This window comes from Pituophis catenifer, unplaced genomic scaffold (genome assembly GCF_029215685.1).
Source record: "Pituophis catenifer annectens isolate HBS135680 unplaced genomic scaffold, rPitCat1.0.hap2 SCAF_16, whole genome shotgun sequence".
NCBI lineage: Eukaryota > Metazoa > Chordata > Lepidosauria > Squamata > Colubridae > Pituophis > Pituophis catenifer.
In genome coordinates, this window is record NW_027256896.1 from 18,933,164 (window position 1) to 18,960,433 (window position 27,270).

General features: G+C 47.8%; 1 protein-coding gene across 2 annotated transcripts in view; it reads right to left on the reverse strand.

Moving 5' to 3' along the window:
• SDK1 (sidekick cell adhesion molecule 1) overlaps positions 1–27,270 on the reverse strand; it is a 426,731-nt gene that overhangs the window by 22,919 nt on the left and 376,542 nt on the right. For both annotated transcript variants that reach the window (XM_070955387.1, XM_070955388.1), the window contains 8 exons: positions 26,626–26,764; positions 25,226–25,285; positions 21,385–21,486; positions 14,501–14,616; positions 10,403–10,589; positions 9,326–9,463; positions 6,245–6,406; positions 5,171–5,296 (listed from right to left, as the gene is read on the reverse strand). In XM_070955387.1, the coding sequence (XP_070811488.1) occupies positions 5,171–5,296; positions 6,245–6,406; positions 9,326–9,463; positions 10,403–10,589; positions 14,501–14,616; positions 21,385–21,486; positions 25,226–25,285; positions 26,626–26,764 (1,030 nt within the window). The remainder of the gene's footprint in view (positions 1–5,170; positions 5,297–6,244; positions 6,407–9,325; positions 9,464–10,402; positions 10,590–14,500; positions 14,617–21,384; positions 21,487–25,225; positions 25,286–26,625; positions 26,765–27,270) is intronic.

Consider the following 27,270-nt stretch of genomic DNA (forward strand, 5'->3'; position numbering starts at 1 on the left):
GACGCCAAGATCTGGTTGGCTGAGAATGATAGTATCATAGGGCTGGAAGAGACCTTCTCTCCTGGTCCAACCCCCTGCCCAAGACAGGAGTCCTTTTTCCATCCCAGGCAAATGATTGTCTAATCTTTTCTTGAAAGCCTCCATTAATGGAACACCAGGGATGGACTGCTGGGGGTTCGCATGGGTTCGGGAGAACCTCTAGCTAAAATTTTGTGCAGTTAGGAGAACCCCCAAATCCCACTCCTGGCTGGCCCCGCCCACCCTGCCCCATCCCTCCCAAGAGTCCCCACGTGGCCTGTTTTGGATGCAGATAAGTGCAGGGCATGCATGGAGGCTCGGGAAGGGCAAAAAACGGGCCTACCAGAAGTTCAGGAAGGCTGGAAATCGGCCCGTTTCTGGCCTCCAGAGGGCCTCCAGAGCTTGGGGAGGCCATTTTCGCCTTCCAGAGGCTCAAGGAAAACCTCCGGAGCCTGGGGAGGGTAAAAATGCCCCCCCCCTGCAGTGATGCAGGAGGCCTACTAGGCCACGCCCACCACGGCCACGCCCACCCAGCAACCGGGCAGAGAACTCCTTGCTAAAATTCTTGAAGCCCATCCCTGTGGAGCAATCACAACTATGGGAGGCAAGCTGTTCCATTGATTAATCTTTCTCATAAACAGGAAATTCCTCCTTATTTCCATGTTGGATCTCCCTCTGACAAACTTCCACCTTTATCTGAGGACAAAATCACAAGTTAAACTCCAACAACAACAACTCCCAAATGGATGGTGGCCACCATGCCATTAACCAATAGGCAGACTCTTGATGAATTCTACTTAGCTCTTAATTTGGCAACTGAACTATTGGAAATTTGTGATCAACAGGGTGTCCTTGAACATCCTGGGTGGAGACATTTGATGTTCCTCAAGAGGTCGAATTTGGCTTGAGGACCCTCAGTTGCCAGTTTCCGGTTGCTCGTGCAAACTTCTGGCAATTGAGAGTGGAATGCCTTGTTGATAGGCCCTGGAGGGTTTAAGTTCTGTTTCTAAAAATCCACAGATCCGGCTATTTCATGCCTTTTAAGATCTATCACTCCCCAGGAAGAGTGGTGCTAATACTCTAAGAAAAAAAAAAATCAAATAATTATACCTTGAGGGTATTAAAAAGAGATTCCTTTGAAACTGAGAAATGCAGAGATTATTGGGAGAGAGGGAGTGGAGAAGACAGGCTTTGGAGTCTCCTAGGTGAGAACGACACTCCTAGTGATAAATAAGAAAAAGAAAGAGAAAAAGAAAGAAAGAAAGGAAAGAAAGGAAAGAAAGGAAAGAAAGGAAAGAAAGGAAGGAAGAAAGGAAAGAAGGAAGGAAGGAAGGAAGGAAGGAAAGAAAGAAGGAAGGAAGGAAGGAAGGAAGGAAGGAAGGAAAGAAAGAAAGAAAGAAAGAAAGAAAGAAAGAAAGAAAGAAAGAAAGAAAGAAAGAAAGAAAGAAAGAAGGAAAGAAAGAAGTTGCTGGCATTGAATGTTTAGAGTTACCATGATAGATGGTAATTGAGAAGCAAAAGCCTAAAGCAGTGATTCTCAAACTCGGCAACTGTAAGATATGTGGACTTCACCTCCCAGAATTCCCCAGCCGGGGTGGCTGGGGAATTCTGGGAGTTGAAGTCCATACATCTTAAAACTGACAAGTTTGAGAAATGCTGCCCTAAAGTAACAGCAGGATGTTTAAATATGGATAAAGTGGAATGGGACAACTCGCCTCAGCCAAGTCGACACGGCCAAGTCGACACCGTGGGACAATTTAATAATTCAATTTAATTATTTAAAATAAATATTTTAATTCTTGTCGTGTACATTTCATTCTGTCCCTCCTTTTGCATCCTTGGTGATGCTATTCCCCCATTTCTTTGATGTTAGTATAACTCTTGTCCTGCGGCGAGTTCTCCCAGTTGAGCGAGTTGGCCGTGGCAAGTTGTTATAGACCAGAGATGGCTGAGCTTTTTGTCAACGCGTGCCAACAGTGGAGGGGAGGGAGTCACACGTGCATGCCCACACCCATAATTCAATGTGCCCTGCCCCTCCCTATCCCCCTTCCTTCCTTCCTTCCTTCCTTCCCCTCCCTATCCCCCTTCCTTCCTTCCTTCCTTCCTTCCTTCCCTTCCCTTCCCTTCCCTATCCCCCTTCCTTCCTTCCTTCCTTCCTTCCTTCCTTCCTTCCTTCCTTCCTTCCTTCCCAAGCTATACCAGACTTATACACCGCTTCATAGTGCTTTACAGCCCTCTCTAAGCGCTTTACAAAGTCAGTTTATTGCCCCCAACAATCTGGGCCCTCATTTTACCCACCTCGGAAGGACGGAAGGCTGAGTCAACTTTGAGCCTGGCGAGATTTGAACTGTCAAATTGCAGGCAGCCGGCAGTCAGCAGAAGTAGCCTGCAGTACTGCGCTCTCACCACTGCGCCACCACAGCTTTAAAATGCAGAAGGATCCCACAATGTAAGTTCCTGAGTTTCCTAATTAATATCTGTCTTGAGACATTTTCCTGGGCAAGTTTCATGGAAATGAATTGGACCAAGAGAAGAGCAAAATGCTTCTACAGGAAGAGAAAAAAAAACCCCAACCCTTAAGCTTAAATCTCTCTTCATTTTGTTATGATGGATGGGCCACCCTCAGATAGTCTTGTTTTATTCAGAACATTAATTAATTTAAATGGATGAAAAAGTGGGTTACAAGCTCCAGTGACTGGTGGACGGGAGAGGAAGGGAAGAAGGAGGGTTTGGGGGGGGGCCTGGAAAGGGTGATCCTTGAATGCTAAGCATGTTTCATTAACTTGGTTGTGAAAACTGTTATCAGAGCTACATTCTGGAAATTAAGAGAAAAATAATAGAATAGCCGAGATAAAGCGCTCGGATGGAAAAACAGCTGCTCTCAGCAAGAAGGGGGAATCGGCAGCCTTCTCCATTTGTGGGGATAATGTGAGGGGTGAGGAGAGGAACGGTGAAGGCAGCCCAAGAACGGACAATAAGAGGCAGTGAAGGGGATGTTTTAATGAGGGTGGGGCAGGGGTGGGGCTGCTGGGGGTTCGCAGGGGTTCGGGAGAACCTCTAGCTAAGATTCTGTGCAGTTCGGAGAACCCCCAAATCCCACTCCTGGCTGGCCCCGCCCCACCCAGGAGTCCCTAAACAGCCCGTTTGGGATGCAGGTAAGTGCAGAGTGTGCACAGAGGCTCGGGGAGGGCAAAAAAACGGGCCTACCGGAAGTTCAGGAAGGCTGGAAATGGGCCCGTTTCCAGCCTCCAGAGGGCCTCCAGAGCCTGGGGAGGCCGTTTTCGCCCTCCTGGAGGCTTGAGGAAAGCCTCCGGAGCCCGGGGAGGGCAAAAACGGGGCTTCCTCCGTGGTGTAGGAGGCTGACTAGGCCATGCCCACCATAGCCACGCCCACTCAGCAACTTGGCAGAGAACCCCTTGCTAAAAGTTTTGAAGCCCACCTCTGGGGTGGGGGGAGGGTTTGTCTTGGTATCAGAGCAGTAAGGTAGACTTAATCCTTAGTGAGGCCTTTTAGGAAACAATGCTTTTGGGGGAGGTGGGGGGAAATGGGCAGAGTTCAGGGAACAGCGGAGGAGAAAAACACTTCTGGAAGACTAGAAGACTCATGGAGGCTGTTCTGACGCAGCTCCTCAAACATGACAAACCCTCTGTAAGCAATGATTCCTTTATTAGGAGCGCCAGCAGCCCCGGCAAAAAGTTTCTCTCTCACCGCAAGCTAACAAGTCCATCCAGCCAGGAGATGAATAGTTGTCTGGCACATCTATTCGTCTCCGTCACCTGCCTTTTATCTCCAGAGCTAGGGTGGAGCTTCGTTAGCAGCAGTGGCTCTTCCGTCCCAAGGACCGGCCCATAGATTTCCACTGCTCTCCTCTCCTCTGCCTTCTGCACGTCAGCCACTGGACCCAGCTGTTCCTCTTCTTCCTCATCAGCCACCTCCAGACCTGGGGGCTGCTGACTCTCCATCTGAGGGCTGACGGACGGCCCAGGCTCCACCTCTCTCTCTCTCTCTCTTTCTTTCTCTGCCAGCTCCATTCCCTCTTCCCCCTCAGAGCTCTCAGGTTGCCTTGATGTGGACCCTGACCTCCACGCCTCCTCCTCCTCTGATTCGGCTTCTGGAGGGACAGGAGGCTGATGGGCCACAACACTGGGATTGAGGGCCATCAACATTTGACTGAGAATCATCAACATCCCAACCAAGAGTATTTGGGAACTAGGAGAATGAGATCCTCAACAGTGGCCCTGGGGAAGATCTAGAAGAGAAGTCATCATACAGGGATGTCACCCTGAAATGTAAATGGACAATATGGCTTGTGTCAGTCTGTAGCAGGAATCATCCATCCTTTGTGAGCTCTGAGCAAGCAAGTCAAGAGTTATGGACAGGAGTTCCACAGCTAGTTTGGGATGTCTTCCTATACCACCCCCCACCTGTTGTGGTCCACCAGCAGCCTGCGGAACTGGCAGCGGAGTCGGACAGTGAGGAGGCTGAGGAAGAACATGGGACAGTCCTGGAGGCTGGGGAAGGCCCGGACGAGGGCTCTGTGTCGGAGGCAGAGATGGGGCCAGGGCCATCTGGGAGTGAGGTGCGGACTCCAGAGCCCCCAGAGGCTGACAGCAGAGAGGCAGAGGAACAGGAGGAGCCTGTTCCTAGTGCACGCATGTGCAGACCTGCCAGAAGGCAAGAGTAGCTAAAGCAAAAAGGACGACTCGGGAGTAAGGGCAGGAGATGATTGGCCTCTCCCATAAGGCTTAAAAGTCCAACAACGGCTCTTGGGCTCTTTGTCGGAAAACAACGTTGATAGATTTGTTTCTTGTCTTGCTGCGTTTATTTCTTGTCGGCGTCTTCTGCTTCTGAACTTTTGCCAAGAAAAGCCTTTGGCAGGTTGGACTAATTAGACTAAGGTTGGTGATAAGGCTGAAGAATTGGGTTATGAAGAATTTGTTTTGAATGAGTTTGGACTATGCTGAGAATGAGTTAATTCTCAGCTGTTCTAGTAAAGTCTGTTTGTTTCGAACTGATTGCGTCTGATAATACCTACTTGGGCCTGGATCACAACACCACCTTAATTTTTCTCTTTCCTTCTTTGGTTCTAACTAGGTTTGCTCGTTCAGTCGGTTTTGATCTTCTGTTGCACGGCGACTGCAATATGACCTACCTGAAGGCCGACTTTCTATGACGTAGCCAGTGATGGGTTTCACTCCTGAAACTCCCTCCGTCCAGTACAAAGTGAGTCCAGAGGAGGATTTTGAGACCAGCACGTGCTGTGGAGAACCAGGAGATCCTGTAGGAGTGGAGCAAGGGAAGAACTGGTTGAGGCACGGGAACAAATAAATAAATAATAAAACACAGGACACAGAATCATAGGAAGGACACTCAGAGATCTTCTAGGCTACCTCTCTGCCAGTAGTGGGTTTCACTTACCTTCGCTACCGGTTCGGAACTGTGAGTGCGCGCGGTGGTGGTGGTGCAACCCACCACTGCTCTCTGCTCAAGGCAAGAGACCTTACATCCTCCTGAACAAAGGTTCCTGAACCTTTCAAGAAATCCTTCCTTGAAGATCTCCATACTTGGAGCCCCCACAACTCTGGGATGCAAGTTGATTCCACTGAGTAATTGTTCTCACTATCAGGAAATTTCTCCTTAGTTCTAGGTTGCTTTTCTCCTTGATGAGTTTCCATCCGTTGCTTCTTGTCCTGCCTTCAGGTGCTTTGGAAGATAGGTTGACCCCCTCTTCTTTGGGGCGGAAATTTTGAGTAGTTCGGAGAATCGGCAAATACCACCTCTGGCTGGTCCCAGAGTGGGGTGGGAATGGGGATTTTGCAGTATCCTTCCCCTGGAGTGGGGTGGGAATGGAGATTTTGCAGTATCCTTCCCCTGCCATGCCCACTAAGCCACACCCACCAAGCCACAACATGCCCACCAAGCCACACCCACAGAACTAGTGGTAAAAAGAATTGAATTTCACCACTGACAACTACATAGTATGATGGACTGCATGTAACATGTTCACACCGGTGCAATAGGACTGGAGGTTGTTAATATCATTTATTGGGTTAGGGATTTTCTGTCTACACTCTGAGTTGTTTTGTGTTTGGGGGGTGGGGTTGCACTGAGGGAGCTCAACCCATCTCATTGTACATATGTTGTGCACTGACAATAAAGGTTTGGATTTGAATTATTGTAGCAATCGTCGTTCAGACGTTTGGCCTGCTCCTCGGATCTCCCTTACCTTCCGCTGGCCCAGCGGTGATGTTAGCTTGCAGTTCAGGTCCATAGATAATGGTCCTAGCTTGAACTCGGAATAAGTAGGTCATTCCTTTGGTGAGATCTCTGACTTTTAACCAGCGCTGCCCATTTCCCTGGATGTCCACGGTTACCACTTTGCTCACCCCTAAAAAAAAAAAAAAAGGAGAGAGAGAGGGGATCAAAAGAGTGTTCAAAAGAAAAATAGAGGGGGGGGATTGGGGGGGGCGGAGGGCGTGAAAGGGTCAGGAGGAAGGAAAGCAAGCAAGTCGTGAGGCGGCAGAAACGATGCCAACCAGATTAACCGGCGAAATGATGATCGAGCCATTTGCTAAAGAAGCTTTTCTTACAATTAGTGGGAATTTAAGTGGCAATAATGGACAATTTTCGGCACAGATAAGTGTAATTAGACTCCAGGCTTGATAAGTGGAGGCTGGCGAGAGGCGGGGGGGCATGGGGGAGCCTTACGGGCGCAGTTGGGAGATTTTCAAGAGGCTGGAGATTACCGTCCCTGATTACCCAGGGATGAAAGGAAAAGGTGAGCAGAAGTAATTGCGGCTTGTAGCTTCTCACTGGAAACCCAAACTGACTCCGCGGGGGATCCTTTAACCCCCATCATTCTGTCGAATTGCTCCCGGGGAGAAAAATCGCTCGGCCACAGCCTCTATTGACCAACATCTCAATGTCTTTGGGGGGGGGGGGGGAAAGGAAAGTAAATATACACCCTTTAGCATTTCCCATGTCTACCCTCTTGGGGGTTAGTTCCTTCTAAAAGAAGGGAAACAAATGGCAGCAGAAGAGAAAGAGGCACTTGGGGGAGATAAGTGAGCCAATATGCGTTGTTATGCAAAAAAAATGTCAGTGTTCCAGAACGGCCCAACTCCAATTAAAAACTCTGAGACAAGCTTCATCTCAAAACCTTCATTTATCGGAATAGGTATACTGGCACATCTGGGAAAACTCGAATCTGAGAGTTCTGGGTTTTCCCTGGAACAGGACTTAAGTACTCATAAGCAGGACTCTTCCCGTCCTGCTTACGATCTTTTTGGACTGTTGCCTTCTGGCAGAAGATACGGAACAATTAAAACTCGGACCGCATGTCTTCTGAATAGTTTTTATCCCAGAGCTATAATTGCACTCAACAATGAACTAAAGGGCCACCATCACTGAGCTGTTGGACAGTGTTACTTGGTCTGTTGTGTGGATGTTTGGGTGGTTTAGGGGTGAAGAATTGTGGTGGGTGGGAGTGTGTTTGGGGATTGTTATGTGTGTTGTACCTGGTCTTTGAGTGTTAAGTGAATTTCGCTGTATGGGTATACTGGGTATACATGTACAATGACAATAAAGTTATTTATTTAATTTATTTTATTCCTTCAATAAATCAAAACCCCAAATTCAGCTCCTGCACCCATCAGTCCATCACATGGCCCAATCACCATCCATCCCAACTTGAGACACCTCTGCAACCACCGAAGACAAATTCCTTGTGTGTCCAATCACATTTGGCCAATAAAGTATACTAATTCTAATTCTAAATAAATAAATACAAACAGCAGCCGAAATGATTATACTTTTATGCTATTGCAAGGCACCCGTCTCTGGGTGCCTGGCTAGTGATACGGGCGACACCTACATTTAATAAATAAATAGATAGATAAATAAATAAATAAAAGGCTCACATGGGAGAAACAAAGGTTAAGAGTCACCTTCTGAGATCCAATTTGTTTGGGTGAGGGTGTGTTTCTGACAGAAGGAAGTGGACGCAGGGACGTTCCTTCCTTCTGATCCTAAGGCCTAAAATCTGAAGTTTGCTTTTTGGCGTTTGAAAGTTAAGCAGTGGCCTTCTTGAGACTCATTAGAAAAATCAATCTTTTCTCTCTCCCCCTCCCTTTAAACGTCCTTCCTCCTACTGTGACTGCAACGTGGCAGCTGATATTTGTGGAAAAACCCAGGAGCACCAACCGCCTCGGCAGATAATTGGGAAGCCAACAATAGGTGGGCATCTCCACAAAACTTAATTTTGCTTGGACTGGTTCAATCAACTTCAGCACTTTCCAAAGTGCTTTGCTTCAATTTCTCCTTCCAGCTGCAATTTGAAATCCCAGAATCGGAAGGGAGAAAAGGCAGGATCAAACACATCGGAATGCCATTCACTGTCTCTGGCGGGATTGTCCAATTTTCTCAGTCAAATCCAGAGAACAAAACCTCAACAACGTTGTTATTTAAAAGAGGGGCGAAGAATGGCTCCAGGGTTAGTTTGTTAGTGTCGGATATTAGGGGAATTGATTTTTAAACGGACTGCGGGAGTGAGTTCATAATACGAGGAAAATCCAGGCAGAGAGGAGAAAGTCTGCAGGAAAAAAAACCCCTTCTTTAAAAGCACTTTGGAGCTGACAGTGAGAACAATTAATCAGTGGAACAACTTGCCTGCAGAAGTTGTGAATGCTCCAACACTGGAAGTTTTTAAGAAGAGGTTGGATAATAATTTGTCTGAAGTGGTGTAGGGTTTCCTGCCTGGGCAGGGGGTTGGACTAGAAGATCTCCAAGGTCCCTTCCATCTAAAATTGTACCTTTTACCTAAGGTAAAGGTAAAGGTTCCCCTCGCACATATGTGCTAGTCGTTCCCAGCTCTAGGGAGTGGTGCTCATCTCCGTTTCAAAGCCGAAGAGCCAGCGCTATCCGAAGACGTCTCCATGGTCATGTGGCCGGCATGATTCAATGCCAAAGGCGCACGGAACGCTGTTCCCTTCCCACCAAAGATGGTCCCTATTTTTCTACTTGCATTTTTTTTAATGTGCTTTTGAACTGCTAGGTTGGCAGAAGCTGGGACAAGTCACGGGAGCTCACCCTGTTACGTGGCGCTAGGGATTCGAACCTCTGAACTGCCAATATTTTGATCGACAAGCTCAGCGTCTTAGCCACTGAGCCACCCGTCCCAAGTCAAGTCAAATTAGTCTTTGCCAAAAGAAAAAGAGAAGATGAACGGGAGGGTAAAAAGATCAACCGCATCTCCGTGACAGATCGCCCACTTCCCGAGACTAATTGGTCCTTCTGGAGGTTTTCTTACCTTGAACTGGAGCCAAAGGTTCATAGATCACCCGATATCCCTGTAGGATCCCATTGGCGGCCGTTGGCTCTCCCCAAGTCACGTTAAGTGCCGAGCATGTGATTTCGGAGAAGATCAAGAAACTGGGGACGCCTGGAGCTGGAAGAGATCAAGGCAGCCTTGGTGTCAGCGGGATCACAAGTCTTGCCCTGGATTTATTTATTTATTTTATTTATTTATTAATTCAACTTATATACCGCCCTTCTCCCCAGGGAGACTCAGGGCGGTGGACAGCCAAACTTAAAACACATATAGTACAAAAGTTAAGAAAAAACTAAAATAAATTAAATCATCAAGATCGGTACCAAGGCTTGCAACAAAAAAGTGTTTTCTGTTTTTCCGTCTGGACGTTTGATCAGTTGGGGTTAGGAAGCTCCTCAGATAGCCATCCTGATTCGTAAATCGTGGATTATCACTGCAATGTGAACCCAGATAAGGCTTGCTTATTTAACGAGAGCCAGGGCTCAAACACACCATGCTGTAGGATGGTGCAAGAGCCCAACCATCGAATCTTTTGAAGACGTTTCCCTTCTCATCTCAATGTCTTCAAAAGAAAAAAACAACAACAACAAGAAAGTCCAATTGCCTCCTGAAAAAGCACCTTTAGGACAACCATGACTGAAAATCTCTACAGACGTATAGCAATTTGGGATGAAGACCCTTTGAACGGTGTGGGAGTAGGAATGGATTTCCAGAGGGGGAAAAATTGCAGACTACAGGAACCAGGAGCACCATTCAGGTGACCCTGAGGATACAGATAAACCTCCAACGATCCTCTAAAAGGATGCAAACGGCCAGCTGTCTGCAAGGAATATAAATCCTTCCATTCTTCAGCTCTATCCTGTTAGAGCTGAGGAAGCTTCTTGGATGAGAAGCGAAACGTCTTCAAAAGAAAAAACAAACAAGGAAGTCCAATTGCCTCCTGAAAAAGCACCTTTGGGGCAACCATGACCTGGAGGACTGAGAATCTCTACAGACATCGAGTTAAAAGTGCAAAGCATAGCACCTGCTTGGTGGAAGGATCCATCTTGCGCTTACCTGCCTGGAGTGTCCTTCCTTCCCCAGGGCTTGTCTTGGGTCCATCCCCTGCTGCGTTAAAAGCGGAAATACAGACCAGGTACTTGGAGAAACTGGTCAGGTTTTTGAGACGGATGCTTGTGTCGGGTAGGAAGAGAACCTTCACTTTTTCAGTGTCATTCTGACCGTCTTTCTCCCAATAATAAACCTAGTTTGGGGGGGAGGGGAAAAAAGAGAGAGATAAGCCCAATAGTCTATCCTTCAAGTTCCCATGACATCATTTCTAATTCCAATTCTCAACCGGCTTGATACCTGTGAGCTCAGGGGCAGGGAATGCCGGGAGCTGGAGCCGCAGCACACCTGAGAAACTCTTTAGATCAAGGGTGTCAAACTCGATTTCAATTTTTTATTTTATTTTTATTTTATTTTGAATTTGTATACCGCCCTTCTCCCTGAGGACTCAGGGCGGTGAACAGCCAAGTAAAAACATCAAGTACAAATATTAAAATACAGTTAAAATATACCTATATAAATTTGGCCCCATTAATTAAAAACAATAAACAAAACACTTAAAAACACTTAAAAAAATTAGGCCAGCCCGGCTTGCTGGAAAAGGAAGGTTTTAAGGGCACGGCGGAAGACACCGAGGTCTTGGATTCTCCTTATCTCTGGAGGCAATTGATTCCAGAGGGTAGGTGCCCCCACAGAGAAGGCCCTCCCCCTGGGGGTCACCAGCCTGCACTGTTTGGCTGATGGCACCCCGAGGAGGCCCTCTCTGTGGGAGCGCACGGGTCGATGGGAGATCGTCGGTGGCAGCAGGCGGTCTCGAAGATAGCTAGGCCCTATGCCATGGAGCGCTTTAAAGGTGATAACCAACACCTTGAAGCGCACCCGGAAGACCACTGGGAGCCAGTGCAGCTCGCGCAGGAGCGGTGTTACATGGGAGCGCCATGCTGCTCCCGTCACTACCCGCGCTGCTGCATTCTGTACCAGTTGGAGCCTCCGGGTGCTCCTCAAGGGGAGCCCCATGTAGAGAGCGTTGCAGTAGTCAAGGCGAGAGGTGACGAGGGCATGAGTGACTATGCACAGGGAATCCCGATCAAGAAAGGGCCGCAACTGGCGGATCAGGCGAACCTGACAAAAGGTCCCCCTGGTTACAGCCGTCAGATGTTCCTCCAAGGACAGCTGCCTATCCAGGAGGACTCCCAGATTGCGAGCCCTCTCTGTGGGGGCCAACGACTCACCCCCAATAGTCAGTGATGGAGTCAACTGACTATATCGGGATGCCGGGAGCCACAGCCATTCAGTCTTGGAAGGGTTGAGCCTGAGCCTGTTCCTCCCCATGAGGGCTGCGTCAGGGTTGTGTTTGATCTCGGGGGGGGGGGGGCGGCGGGGGTGGTAGCTGGGGTGGTGTGGCCATGTCGAGGCTCCATTTTCTACCAGCTCTACGAACATGCGGCCTCCCCGAGCCTCCGTTTTTTGCTGGCAGAAGGCTGCAGGAGGCCGTCGTGGCCAAAAACGGAGTCGGGGTGGGCCTTGCGCGGCCTCCCTGACAGGGGTGAAATGCTACCGGTTCGCACCGGTTCAGGCGAACCGGTAGTGATAAAAAGCTATTGGTCCCTCTGAACTGGTATTTCCAACGATCAGCTGTGCCGCACAATTTAAAATCGCTAGAAAGCAGGAAACCTTGCTTTCTAGTGAATCTAAATCGCGCGGCAAAGCTGATCCCAACACCCCTTGCTGTTCTAGTTACCTTCAAAAGGCTCCTTTTGGTGCATACTGTGCATGCATCCGCAGCATGTGTTTGGTGTGCACTGTGCATGCATGGCCAGCGAACCAGTAGCAAACCGATTCAGATTTCACCACTGCTCCCTGAGCTCTGTTTTCACTGGCAGAGGCACTGTGGGTCGTTCCTTCGCTGTTTCCAGAGCGGCCCCACCGGCTTGATCTAAGCATCCTGCAGACCGGATCCATCTCCCGGGCCTTGAGTTCGACACCCCTGCTTTAGATCTAGCAGACAATTCCTGCAGCTGGGTTTACTCAGCCAAGTTATTAACATGCCGACAAGTGATTCAGAAACCCCAAATCCACTTTCCCATAATTCCCTAGCAGATTCCCCTGGTTTGGCCGTGGAGACCCACTTCTGAGTGTAATAGTTTATCAAGTCCACCCAAAGCTCACCAGGGACCTGACCTCGCTGTCCGGTCAAGAATCTGCTTTGGTGTTTACAAGCCCAGAGATCAGAAGAATTTGTGCCAAACAGAAGAGAAGGTACACAGGTTGTTACAGCCGGTAGCTGTTTCTGCCCATGAAGTAATGCCAGTTTCTGAGACTGGCACAGGTGGAAGCTGCACCAGGCAAATGGATGTTGGCCAAGCTCCAAGAGCGATTCAGGAGAATAGCGTTTCAGAGTTTTAGAAGCCAATCGTTGGTTACATTTATTGTTGGAGGAGATTTTTGGATCTGGGATAGCCACCAGACTTCTAGCTGGTGACAATCACCTGGTTCGTTTTTCTCTGGCTTGGCCTAGTCTTCTAATGCCAGCCTTCCTAAGGAAGAGGAGGAGGAGAAATTGGCTTTGAGTAATTACTCTGGCAATATGCAGATTGGAATGCATTTGCATATTTGACGCTTGGCCATTTGAAAGGTCCCCTGGAAATGAATAATAATAGACGTGGGACTGCAAAGGATTTTCTGGCCAGAAAGTATTCTTCACTTGTGGCAAACGGCTTCTAGTTGGTTTCTGGGAAGAATCCTCCATGAGATTCCTAACTTGGCAACTTTTAAGACTTGTGGACTTCAACTCCCAGAATTCTCCAGCCAGTTGGAAGTCCGCAAGTCTTAAAAGTTGCCAAGTTTGGAGATCCCTGTTCTATGATCTGAAGCTAGGCTGTGTTTAGAACTGTCCGTGGCCTCCTGAATCCCATCAGACCCTCAGTTCAGCTTTCCCACCCAGAAGAAGTGCAGTAGTGACTCTGTCTCCCGAGGAAGACCCCTTCATGAAGGCATCGTGTCCAATGTTCTCAACTTCTGATTTTTAAGGGTTTAGAGTCCATTGAGATTTTATTTTTATGGGATCCACTTGAGTGAGGAAGTCTTCAAGTTAAGAGAAGAGGGAGTCCAACTCTGTTAGGTTTCAATTTCCCATCATCCTCAGCCGACAGACCCTCTGCAGTTTGGAAACAGCATTCCCCAGGTTGGAAAAAGCTGTTCTCAGAATCTATGCGGATTCTTTAGTTGTTTGTTGTAGGTTTGCAATTGGCTGCCTTTCTAACTTACTAAGATTGGTAGACCCTAAGAGAGGAGGGCCAGAAGGAAGAAATAAAAACGACATACCGTATTTTTCGGAGCACAAAACGCACCTTTCTCCCCCCAAAAAGAGGTTGAAAATCTGGGTGCGTTTTATACTCCGAATGTAGCCCCGCCCAGCCTCGCAAATGGAGATTTCAGAGGCTGAAAGAAGCCTCTGAAAGAAGCTTCAGAAAAAAAAAAAAGCCTCTGAAAGGCTTTTATCTAAAATAATATGGCAAGCAACAAAAGAAGAATCAGTAAAGCTTCTAGCCAAACTAGGCTAACAAATCTGGAGAATGACACAATAACCAACAGATCTAAGAGGTTAATCTACATACCAATACCAAAAAAAGGAGATGAAACAGAGTACAGATAGTCCTTCAGGATAAAAGCCTCTGAAAGAAGCTTCAGAAAAAAAAAAGCCTCCGAAACAGAGCTTCAGAAAAAAAAACACCTTTTTTTCTGAAGCTCTGTTTCGGAGGCTTTCAGAGGCAGGAAAAAAAGCAAACAAAAAAACAAAAAAACAAAAAAACCCTACAAGGCACAGAGCTCACAACCAAGGAACCTGTTACTAAAATTCACTTCTGGGAACAGCTGATTGGGGGTATTCCCGGAGGCCGATCCACCCGCCAATCAGCTTTTTTCTTATTTTCCTCCCCAAAAACTAAGGTGCGTCTTATACTCCGAAAAATACGGTAGTTAAATAATCAAATAGTTAATGTTTGTGGAAACAAGGTGGGCTTGGGGAGTCTGTGTTTTTGTCTCGCTCAAAGAGTTCCAAAAATGCATCCAGGCTAATCTCTGACGGGCATTTCCACCCTGACTTGCCTTGTAGCCTTGAATATTTCCGTTCTGGCTGTCCACGGGAGGGGGGTCCCAGGTGATCTCCAGCTGGCTTGCAGACACGGCACTGATGTGGATATTCTGGGGAGGCATTGCGGGAGCTTGGGAAAGAAAGACGAGAGAAGAGATTGGGAGAAGGAGGAGGGGGAGGCATTGATTCGGCTGACACCAAAGCCTGAAGGAAGAAGATGGTCTCACTAGATGGAATGGTTGGCCTGCGTTAGATTTCTCAAGTTTTGCTGCTGTCCTCAGTACCTTCTCTAGAAAACTCACATCTCCAAAGGAATTCCTTTGCCAAATTCTTTTGTCAATTTTCCAAATATCCATCTATCCTTCCTTCCTTCCTTCCTTCCTTCCTTCCTTCCTTCCTTCCTTCCTTCCTTCCTTCCTTCCTTCCTTCCTTCCTTCTTTTCTCCCCTTTCTCTCCCCTCCTCCATCCCTTCCCCTTCCACCCTCTCTCCCACCCTCTCGCCTTCCTTCCTTCCTTCCTTCCTTCCTTCCTTCCTTCCTCCTTCTCAGTCTTCCCTCCCTCCCTTTTTCCTTCCTTCCTTTCTCTCTCCCTCTTCCTCCCTCTCTCCCTCCCTCCCTTTTTCCTTCCTTCCTTTCTCTCTCCCTCTTCCTCCCTCTCTCCCTCCTTCCATCCTCCCTCCCTCCCTTTCTTTCTTCCTTCCTTCCTCCGTCCTTTTTCCCCTTTTATCTTCCTTCCTTCCTCCCTCCCTTCCTCCCTCCCTTCCTTCCTTCCTCCGTCCCTTTCCCTTTTTATTTTCCTTCCTCCCTCCCTCCCTCCCTCCCTTCCTCCGTCCCTTTCCCCTTTTATCTTCCTTCCTTCCTTCCATCCATCTTCCCTTCCTCCCTCCATCCCTTTCCCCCTTTATCTTCCTTCCTTCCTTCCTTCCTTCCTTCCTTCCTTCCTTCCTTCCTTCCTTCCTTCCTTTTTCCCTTCCTCCCTCTGTCCCCTTTCTCCCTTTTATCTTCCTTCCTTCCTTCCTTCCTTCCTTCCTTCCTTCCTTCCTTCCTTCCTTCCTTCCTTCCTTCCTCCCTCCCTCCCTCCCTCCCCTCCCTCCCTCCCTCCCTCCCCCTTTTCTTCCCTTCCCTTCCCTGATGCCTGTCTTTGGTACCCCAAACTGATTAGAGCATAGAGAACCAGAGGCAACCCAGTCCTCCAAGGCAGCTAAGAGAGCCAAACGCCAAGCCTTTCCGGCCTGCGAAGGGGAGGCCAGCCACTTCTGTCCACAGTGCTGGGGAGCAAAACGCTGCTTGCTGGATGCCCCTTCAGTGCCCCCCAAATAGAAATCCCAAACCATTTGCTGCTCAAAGTGTCGGTCCAATTATCTCCCCCCTCCGGTGGCTTCTTCCTTTACAGGCTCTGACCTTCATAAGGCACGTTGTTATTATATATTTATATATTTCCTCCTCCATTCCTCTCCGGGGTTATAAAATAAAATAGTAATTAACACCCACTCTGCCTGACACCAACTATTTATTTTGTTCTAACTGTGCGTTCTTCCTTATTACTGCTGCCCACCCTACCGTTAATGGAAATGTTAATAACCAGCACCAGGTTGTTGTGACAGATGCTTGAGCTCATTATCAGAAATTCTTATTTACCGCTCCATTAAACGACAGAATCACACACCCAAAAAAAAGGGGGGGGGAGGGAGAAAGGGGGGGTGGGGTGAGAGAAAGGGGGGAAAAAAGAAACGATTCCATGAAACTAATTGGGAAGAATTGGAGCATTATTATTGGTCATCCAAAACACACACAGAGAGAGACAGACAGACTGACAGACTGACAGACAGACAGACACACACACACACACACACAGAGACAGAGAGAGAGCGAGACAGACAGACAGACAATGAGAAAGAGACAAAGACAGACAGACACAGAGACAGAGAGAGAAAGACAGAGAGAAAGAGAGAGAGAGACAGACAGACACAGAGACAGAGAGAAAGAGAGAGACAGACAGACAGACACAGAGACAGACAGATACAGAGACAGAGAGAGACAGACAGAGAGAGAGCGAGACAGACAGACAGACAGACAAAGAGAAAGAGACAGACAGACAGACACAAAGACAGAGAGAGAGAGGGAGGGAGGGAGAGAGGGAGAGGTTGGTAGGTAAAAGTAGAGAGAAAGACAGAGAGATAGATACAGAGAGATGCCTTATTAAATCAATTGATCATATTAAATATACAAAACTCCTACAAAATACAGAGAAATACAAAGAAAACAATAGAACACGTTCATAACAAGTCATTAATCCTACAGTTAACCCCGGTTTGGTCTAGATATACTGTTCTTTTTGTGATGGCCTTTGAAATAAAGCTTGCAAAATATAAATTTAAAAAAAAAGGTGACATGTTGTCCCTTTGCAGGGTAGGGATAAATGTTTAAAAAGCAAAATGCAAAAAGCATAGACATTTTGGAGGTGGGAGAGGGAGGGAGGGAAGGGGGAGGAAGAAGAAAGGGAGCGAGGGAGGGAAGGAAGGAAGGAAGGAAGAAAGGAGGAAGGGAAGGAGGAAGGGAGGAAAAGGAAGGAAGGAAAGAAAGGAGGAAGGAAGGAAGAAAGAAAGGAAGGAAGGACAGAAGGAAGGAAGGAAGAAAAGAAAGAAAGAAGGAAAGAAGGAAAAAGGGAAGGTGGGAAGGAAGGAGGGAGAACAAGGGAGGGAGGGAAGGAAGAGATAAGGGGAGAAGGGAAAGATCAAATGATAGTGATGATACTAATTAAATGACTATTATTTTACGAACATGTTTTCTCGAGCTAAGAGACATTTCAATTCCTTGGGGGGCACACTGTACCCACCTACAGATACTGAAAACAACAGATGAATTTGATGCACAAGGGGGGGGAAAGCATTCCGCCCCCTCCTCCCCAGTTATACAAAATTCCCTCTCTCTAGCCCTTTTTTTCTCTGAGCACAGCACGAAAGCAACTCCCCCCACTTTAAAAAAAAATCTTTGCACAAACCCAAGAAATGAACCCGACTTTTAAATGTTGGTTTTAAGAGCCCGGATCCCCCTCTACAGAATAGATTGTCGGCGCTTCCTGTGTTTTTCTTCTCTCTCTCTCCGTCAATGGCGAGAAAGAAGCATCCATATGGATTTTCTTAAATAACTTTTAATTCCCCGAAATCTTTTGCGGCGGATAGAAAAGAGATAACCCACACACCCCTCCCTGGAGGGATGGGGGGGTGGGAAGGTTACACAAGTGGGAGAGGAAATTGCTTCTTTTCCTCTTTGCCGACTTGATTGACAGCTGGGGGCTCATCGATGGATGAATGATTCAAAGAAAGAGAGATGAATTAAGGGCTGATTTTCAACAAGAAACTCATCGATCCTACCGTTGGGTGCCTACAGCGCAAGTACATCTTTTTATATGCTTATTCTTGCGCTTCTCGGCTCAGATGTGCTCCAGCTGTTTGGTTAGCTAAAAGGCTGATGCTCGCTTTTCATCATGGAACAACCAGGTCTTTAGAAAAGGGAGGGGGGGGGTTTGAGTCTATGCGCTGCTGAACTTGCTGGGGGGAAGAGCTGCTCATTTCTTTTCCAGGGAGCAGAATCTTTGGAAACATTTCTGGGGTTCTTCGAAGAACAGCTGGGTCCTGGTGGACGGTGACCTCTTGGATCGAGGACGATGGCTTACTGTAGAGGAGCAGGCTGAGCTGGAAAGCGGGGTTAAATGTGCTATCGGTTTGGAGTCTTTGCGTTGCCAATCCAGCTCCCCGTGAATTCTGTTGACCCTTATCTTGTTCTTAGTTGCGAAGTCGTGTCCGACCCATTGCGACCACATGGACAACATTCCTCCAGGCCTTCCTGTCCTCTACCATCCTCTGGAGTCCATTTAAGGTCTCACCAACTGCTTCAGTGACTCCATCCAGCCACCTCGTTCTCTGCCATCCCCTTCTTCTTTTGCCCTCCATTGTTCCCGCATTAGGCTCTTCTCCAGTGAGTCCTTCCTTCTCATTAGGTGGCCAAAGAATTTGAGTTTCATCTTCAGGATCTGGCCTTCTAAAGAGCAGTCGGGGTTGATCTCCTCTAGGACTGACCGGTTGGATCGCCTTGCAGTCCAAGGGACTCACAGGAGATTTCTCCAGCACCAGAGTTCAAAGGCCTCTCAATTCTTTGGCGCTCGGCCTTCCTTATGGTCCAACTTTGAACTAGAAGATTAATTCATTTCAAGATAGATAGATAGGTAGATAGATAGATAGATAGATAGATAGATAGATAGATAGATAGATGTTGTTGTTGTTAGTTGTGAAGCCCACAAGAGATCTAAGTCCACCTTGAATTCTTTTGATTCTTATCTACAGACAATGTGCTTTGACCGTTAGTAGTTCAGATTCTTGTAGAAAGCAGAAGTTTGCAATAAACCTGTCTTCATTTGAACCGCATTGACTCCTGGTTTACCGCACTTGACACATTTACATAGACGGTGTAGAGAAAAATGTCTCCAAGCAAGGATTCAGCTTGTCAGGGGTATGGCAAGGCTCTCGAATCTGAGAGGTATGAAGATGGGGTAGCTACAGACTAGTGATCTGCAGTTCCTGCCTTATCTTCCATCCGGAGGTGAGGAAGGAAGGCTTCTGAGATCCAGTTGGACCAACACTGGAATCGAAGAGGCTGAATTCTCGCAAAAGTAAAACAATTCTAGGTGAAAATGATTTAACAGTTCAGAAGAAGTGGTTTTCCAGCGGGAACCAGGCAATTTCAAAGCTGTTTCTTCCATACTTTCTCTCTGCTGGTCATTGCTGAGACCAGGCCCACACCTGATTGCATCCCCCTCCGGATAAAATCAAATTCCTTTGGGGTGGAGATGAGCACACGGCACCTTCTAGCTTCACAACACCACAAATCCAAGCGCTTTAACCAAGAATTAAACAAGGAGTTGTACCCCCGCCACATAACCCGTTGAAGTCATGCTGAGCGGTACTTATGAGTCATATTAACAGCTCAATGAGCTTTTAATGAAGCACTCAGCTGCTCCAGCAGCTCGACCAAAGCGAATGATTTCTTTGCATTTCCAATCTTATCAGTGGGGAATTAAGGGTGGCAGATAAAACGCTCCAAGTGTCTCGATGAGGAAGTATTTTTTTTGGGGGGGGGAGTTTTAGGATTGTGGACTTACGAATTGGTCTGGGAACAAGAGTGTGGACTTTGCAAAACTTCTTTGCTCTCAATAACCCTGGTGTACATTGAAGGAGCTGCAGATTCCCCAGGGTCACGCAGCTGCCCTTGGTAGCTACTATCAGGTCGTGGGGAAAAAGATGCATTAGTTTAAGGCAGGGGTCTCCAACCGTAGCAACTTTTAAGACTTGTGGACCAACACCCAGGATGCTATAGCCAGCATGTCTGGCTGGGGAATTCTGGGAATTGAAGTCCACAGGTCTTAAAGTTGCTAACACCAGAGGTGGGCTTCAAAATTTTTAGCAAGGGGTTTTCTGCCTGGTTGCTGGGTGGGCGTGGCCATGGTGGGCGTGACCTAGTCAGCCTCCTGCACCATGGAGGAAGTCGAGCCTCTGGGAAAATGGCCTCCCCAGGCTCCAGAGGCCAGAAAGAGGCCCATTTCCGGCCTTCCTGAACTTCCGGTAGGCCCATTTTTTGGCCTCCCCGAGCCTCCGTGCGCGTCCTGCATTTACCTGCATTTACCTGCAATGGGCCACGTGGGGACTCCTGGGAGGGACAGGGTGGGGTGGGAGGGGCCAGCCAGGAGTGGGATTTGGGGGTTCTCCGAACTGCACAGAATCTTACCTAGAAGTTCTCCTGAACCCCTGCAGCCCACCCCTGGTGTAAGGTGTTCCCTGTAGATGCTGGTGTTCATTCTGATGTGCATAACGCTTAATTTATGGAGTTTAGAAAGATGGTAACAGAGCATTACCTCAACGTCTGAAAGGAAAAGGTCTGGAAGAGGTGAGGCCTGAGACGTCTTGAAATTTAATGAAAATATAACATAAGTAGCACTAGAACCTGACACAAAATCTTCCATGTTAAATACAGAGGATCAGTGAAATATACGAGAGAGCGGATTAACGCTGAAGGGGCATGTAGAATTTATTGTGAGGGCCTTCTTTCAAAGGAAAGAGATGAGCTTGTAACTGCGGCCATGAAAGTAGACCCCTTCTGTAAGCCAAGAGACTCAACAACCCAGGGGTGAAATGCTCCTGGTTCGGACCGGTTCGCTAGAACCAGTAGTGATGGCTGCCGGTGGTTTGGACAACTGGTAGCAATGGCGGTGCGAGGCTCTGCCCTCCCACCCAGTTTTAACCAAGAAATAACATGTTCTTTACCCTCTGCGCATGTGCAGAAGGGTTTGCAAATACGCAGAGGGTCCAAGTGTCCATGTGGCACGCGCACGCGGGCACGCAAAGTGAGTGCGGGTGCACGACACATGCACTTCTGAACCAGTTGGGAAGGTAAGTAGATTTCACCCCTGCAACAACCATATGTGAACCTGGCCAGACTGGGAGAAGGCAGAGGATGTGACTCACCAGGCTGAACATAACAAGATTTTGGCATCCTAATTAATGCCTGAAGAACCTCTGCCTGCCATATCTAATACCTGAAGGTCACCTTCACTGATGGACAAGATTGCATCTAGGTTTGGTGGATCACAACCTCTTCAGAACTTCCACAATGTTTGATCATTGGGGGGGAAAGTCAACAGCAGGAGTCCTTTTATGAAATTCACCTAAAATCTCTCTCTTCCAACATCACCCCATTAATCCCAATTCTGGCCTGAGGCAAATTAACACCAGATATTTATTGGTATTAATACTTTTCATTATTATACGTATAGCCTGCTCCCCTTTCTCCTCCTTCTCTGAGGTTCTCAAGATGGTTGTCTTCCGTGCTTCCAGCTTTCTGCTTACCTGCTTCTCCAACGTAGACTTCCACAGGGGCACTGGCAGGGCTTTCTCCAATAATGTTATATGCTGTCATGATCACTTCGTACCTCTTGTACTTTTTCAGTTCTAGAAATGTAAATAAGTTGCATTACTTGCTGGCATCCTCTTTAACGATCCCCAGTAGAATTTCCCTGCTCCTGTCTCCTGAAGCATACTTCAGTTCTAAGAAGAGGTTGAACATCCTTTCTTTGCAACTCCTAGGGTGATACTTTCTAGAAAAAAGGACAACTGGACATAGCAATAGCAATAGCAAGAGGACTTAGACTTATATACTGCTTCATAGTGCTTTTACAGCCCTCTCTAAGCAGTTTACAGAGTCAGCCTCTTGCCCCCAACAATCTGGGTCCTCATTTTACCCACCTCGGAAGGATGGAAGGCTGAGTCAACCTTGAGCCTGGTGAGATTCGATCTGCCAAACTGCTGGCAGCCAGGGATCAGCCGAGGTAACCTGTTGTACTGCACTCTAACCATTGCGCTACTGCGCAGAGGATCGGTGTCTCTCAACCTTGGTAGCTTGAAGATGGGTGGATATCAACTCCCAGAGTTCCCGAACCAACATGTGTGGACTTCAACTCCTAGAATCCCCCAGCCTGCATGTATGGACGTCAACTCCCAGAAGATTTGGTCCATACATGCTGCCCGGGGAATTCTAGGAGTTGAAGCCCACGCATGTTGGTTGGGGAACTCTGGGAGTTGAAGTCTACTTTTCTGAGAGTTGAAGTCCACTCATCTCCAAGTGCCAAGGTGGAGAAACACTGCCCCAGATGATAGAAAATCTTTGAGAGATGGTCCGCTTTCAATATGCCAACCTTAAAGTTGCCAATATCTGCAGACCTCTTGGATGGGACATCCATGGGTGAGCCTCTTCTCACCATCCTCCAAGTTATTACAGGAGGAAGCCATCTGGGCTGATGGTGGAAACTGGGCTAGAGAACTCCATCCTTCGATTCATCAGATGATCTAACCCAGGAGTCTCCAACCTTGGCAACTTTAAGACTTGTGGACTTCAACTCCCAGCTTGGCTGAGGAATTATGGGAATTGAAGTCCACAAGTCTTAAAGTTGCCAAGGTTGGAGACCCCTGATCTAACCAACTGGACGACAGTCCAAATGGATCTTTTGGAAACAGCTCCGATGCTAAGCTTGCTTCTTCAAATAAAGCCACAGTCAATGCTACAATACCCAACTTGGTATTTGGGGGGAATGGAGTCTTTATTAGAGAGCAAAAGAGAGAGAGAGAGAGAGAGAGAGAGAGAGAGAGAGAGGAGAGAGAGAGAGAGAGAGAGAGAGAGGGAGGGAGGGAGGGAGGGAGGGAGGGAGAGGGAGGGAGAGAGAGAGAGAGAGAGAGAGAGAGAGAAAGAGAAAGGGAGAGGGAGGGAAAGAGAGAGAGAGAGAGAAAGAAAGAGAGAGGGAGGGAGAGGGGAGAGGGAGGGAGAGAGAGAGAAGAGAGGAAGGGAGAGAGAGAATGGGGAGAGAGAGAGAGGAGAGAGGAGAGAGAGAGAAGAGAGGAGAGAGAGAGAAGAAAGGAGAGGCGAGAGAGAGAGAGAGAAGAGAGGGAGAGAGAGGAGAGAGAGAGAGAAGAGAGGAGAGAGAGAGAAGAGAGGAGGGGAAAGAGAGAGGAGAGAGGTGTGAGAGAGAAGAGACAGAGAGAGAGAAAGAGAGAGAGAGAGAATCTCCTCTGGCTATGGTGTAATTAATAACCAAAGAAGCATGATAGCAAGAAGACCAAACTTCATGCCTTCCACCCCAGAGGCCTTTGCGTCGTCCTTGAAGTTCTGGGGATTTGCATATTCAAACCAGGCCACCTATCTTTTCGGAGAATATGGATCACTTGAGGAAGCCCACCAGCCAAAATACAACTCTGGGAAGCTTTGGTGGAAATCTCCCAGAACAGGGCCGGTCTCCGTTCAGAGGCGTTTTACTTTCAAATTCGTTTTCTTTTCTTTTCTCTCTCCCCCCCCCAACGACGTGTGAACTACCCCTTTAGCTCTGCCAGCACCACCATCGCCAGTTTCGCTGCAAACTATCATCCCGGGGAAGGTTCTGTGAGATTGATAATGAGGCCCTTCTAATTTCAGATTTCCTAAAGTGCTCGCAAATATTCTGCCCACGTAACTCAGTCAGACACCGGTGTGTTGCCTGCCGGTTCCAGGTAGACAGACAGCTGATGGTATCTAATTTAGTGCTTACATTTTGTCAGCATAATAAATAAAACTACTTGATATATCGTAGGAAACTGACAGTTTTATGGGAATCTGAAACTCCCGCCAGTTAATACACAAGGACTCTCTGCCCCCCTTCCCCTCCCGCCTTGCTTGCAAGGGATGTGATGTATTTCCAAGCAATCTGCAGGAAAATGGCATTTGGACAACACGGCACATTTTTGGGGGGAGGGGGAGGGGTAGTCCAGGGGGGATGCTAGAGTAGAACTGTGGTGCGGCGAGCTGAGCTCATGGACGTCCATGAGGGATCGGAAGCTGAGAAGGTTCAGGGGTTAGGGTGAAAGCAGAGCTGGAGATGTTGGCGATGTATTATGGCTGGCTGTGATGGTGAACCTGTGCCCGAGGTGGCAAGCAGAGCCCTCTCTGTGGGCCCCTAAGCTGTTGCCAGCTGCTCTTCTGGTTTCCGGTGCACCCATGCACACTCGCCACCTGGTCTTCATGTGCGCTGGCCACCTGGTCCTCAGGTTTCCGCCACGCGCACTGACCACTTTTTTGGGGGGTTTCTGGCGCTCCGGTGTGCACGAAGACCAGCTGGCTGGCGCGCATGTGTGCACCAAAACCCCAAAGACTAAGTGGCCAGTGCACATAGCAGAAACCTGAGGACCAGCCAGGTGGTTGGCACATGCAAAGACCAGTTGGTTTTTGGGTTTCCAACAGTCCGGGGCACGCGAGCATTCCGGTTTGGGCACTCGGTGCCGAAAAAGTTTGCCATCACTGTATTATGGGGCAGGGGAGGTTAGGATTCTCAAGAACCAGAACCTAAGGAGGAGAGGACCACCTAGCTCGAACACAGCACCTGCAACACATCTGGTTCGCCTAAGTGTCCTCTCTTTCCATGCACCAAGAACCTGTTCCCTAAGCACTTTTTAATTTGGTCTTGAAGTCCTAAAGGTCAAAGTTTCCCCTGCCCAGTTGTGTCAGCCTCTAGGGGACGATGCTCATCTCTGTTTCTTACCCAAGGGAGCCAGCACTGTCCGAAGACATTTCCATAGTGATGTGGCCAGCATGGCTAGATGCCAAAGGCACGTGGAACGCTGTTAACTTCCCACCGAAGTGGTACCTATTGAACTACTCGCATTTGCATGCTTTCGAACTGCTAGGTGGGCAGGAGCTGGAGCAAGGAACGGGAGCTCACCCCGTCGTGTGACTCTTGGGTCTCGAACCCAGGCTGTCGGCTTTCCAGCTGACAAGCTCCGTGTTTTTAACCGCTGAGCCATCGCAGCCCACCTGAAGTCCTAGGAACGTCTTAATATCCTTGGTATATGCTAACAAAGGCAAGGCTGATAGGTCTGAACACCCCCTAGGAAACGCAAGCCAACCAAACCCACACAAATTTGCCATCCAATGATTTGCATGAAGGGCTCCGCCAGTGATGCTTTTGCAAAACAATCCAAATCAATTTCTTCAGTCGACCGAAGCCCTGAAACATCATTGAAGCTACCCAGATGTCCTTCTCTGAAATTGTTATGCGCCCACCCTTCAACCCCCGGTAACACCAAGTTTAAAAGAGTCTGCGGGAAGAAGTCTGCCGTGTTTCCCAGCCCTACAAAGGGTGACATCAATGCGTACTTCTAATTAACTTACTTGTTAATTCGTAGGTTGTTAAGTCCGAGCTGCTGTTCACTGCCTTGAAGATGCTTTGGGCTATTCAAGGTAAGCAAAGCAGAAAAGAATCAGAGGGCAAGGTTAGCCGTTATTGCCAATTCCACAAGGTTCCAGCAGTTTGAGGTGAAGTAGTTGTGAGTGCAGGTAATGTTCAAGGCAAAGACCCCTCCAGCCCCAGCCCCCCCTCCCCCCCCCCAGCTGCCTGGCTATATAAGTCAGCCCCTCTTCCCAGAGAACATGCTGAAAGATCCCTAAACCAGAAGGCTTACTCAGCTATCTTTCCCCCACAGAAAGAAATTATGGAGATCGATGCTATAAAGCAATGAGAAGTGTCTGGAGAATCACTGAGCCAAAACGACTTTGTTCTAAGGAGAAGAGAAAGAGGAGATTTCTCTAGGAGCTTTTTATTCATAGGCTTTCCAATGTTGGAATGGTTGGATAGAATCCATCCATCCACCTACTCACCTTCCCATCCATTCAATCATTCCATCCCTCTATCCACCCACCTTTCCATCCATCCATCCATCCACCCACCCATCCTTCCACCTACCTTCCCACCCATCCATCCATCCACCCCACCCACCTATCTATCCATCCATCCATCCATCCATCCATCCATCCATCCATCCATCCATCCATTCAATTCATCCATCCATCTATCCACTCACCTATCCATCCATCCTACCCACCCACCTTCCCATCCATCCATCCACCCACCCACCTTCCCATCCATCCATCTATCCATCCATCCATCCATCCATCCATCCATCCATCCATCCATCCATCCATCATCTACCCACCTTCCCATCCATCCATCCAAAACCCTTCCAGTTGTTGCATGGATGGTTGCTAAGGTCTTGTTGTACTATCCAATTTCTTTAAAGGCTGCATACTTGGACTTAAAATGCATACGCTCCCAGTTCCAGCCTTTTGGTTCTCACTGTAATGTCCAGCTTCTTGTGGACACAGCGGATGAATATGGGACCCTGGTGTGAAGGAAGATCTGCTCTCTTCTTCTACTTTGCCCTTCACTCCTTCCTTGCCCTTCCTCCCCCCGTCCTCCCTGTCCTCCCAAAGATTAAGCCTTTAATTTGATGTGTTAAGAATGCTGGTTCTGGACAACAGATTTACAACCAAGACTCAAACTGAAAACAAAAGCAGAAAGCAAGAAATAAGGGAGGTTGGGGTGAATGAGAGAAGAGGCAAAAAGCCCAATTGATCGGTTTCCAACCTGACAGCCAACTTGTTGAATAAATTTGAGAGCATGCACAAGTTTTTTTCCTCCCATTTCCATCAAGTGTTTTAATATTTGTTCATCTGATTGCAAATTACAAACCATTCATCACACATTAAAACAGCCCAAATAATTGGCTCCTTACCTGCAATTTCGGCTCGCAGAGCTGATGGGTTTTTAAGGGCTTTGGATTCTGTTCCTGGTCTAGTGTTTTCGGGTTCCAGCTCCCGATAATAAATACGATATCCCAAAAGAAGACCATTGAGACTCTCTACCTTTGGAGGCTGCAAAAAAAAAAAATGCCCACAAAAAGGGTTAAGTTGCAACTTGTCTGTGATAAAAAAAAACACCACTAAGAAATTCAGAGAGAGATATATTTCTAGACAATGGTGGTATATCTGGGTGTTGGTTTCAAAATATTTGGTTGCATCACATAATCAAAACTTCCATTTGGAATATCTTGCAAAGTTGAGATGCTGTGGAGAGATTATTCACCCATCTGGGCAATGCCCAGATGAAATCAAAACTCCAAGGCAGAGTTCCTCAGCGTGTAGATTTATTAGGCATGTCATATTGGCACAGCTGGTGAAAACCCGACTCTGAAGTTCCCTGCCGTTTTCCACACCCAGTTCAAAATCCAAAGTTCTGTAGGAAGTTAGCACCCACCCTTCTCCTAGAAGAATGAAATATTTTAGGAAATATTAAAAAGGCAGAATATTGTATTTCCCTGGATGAGAAATGGAGAAACATGTTTTGAAGACAAAGTAGCTCCCTGTCCCCCCCACCCTTT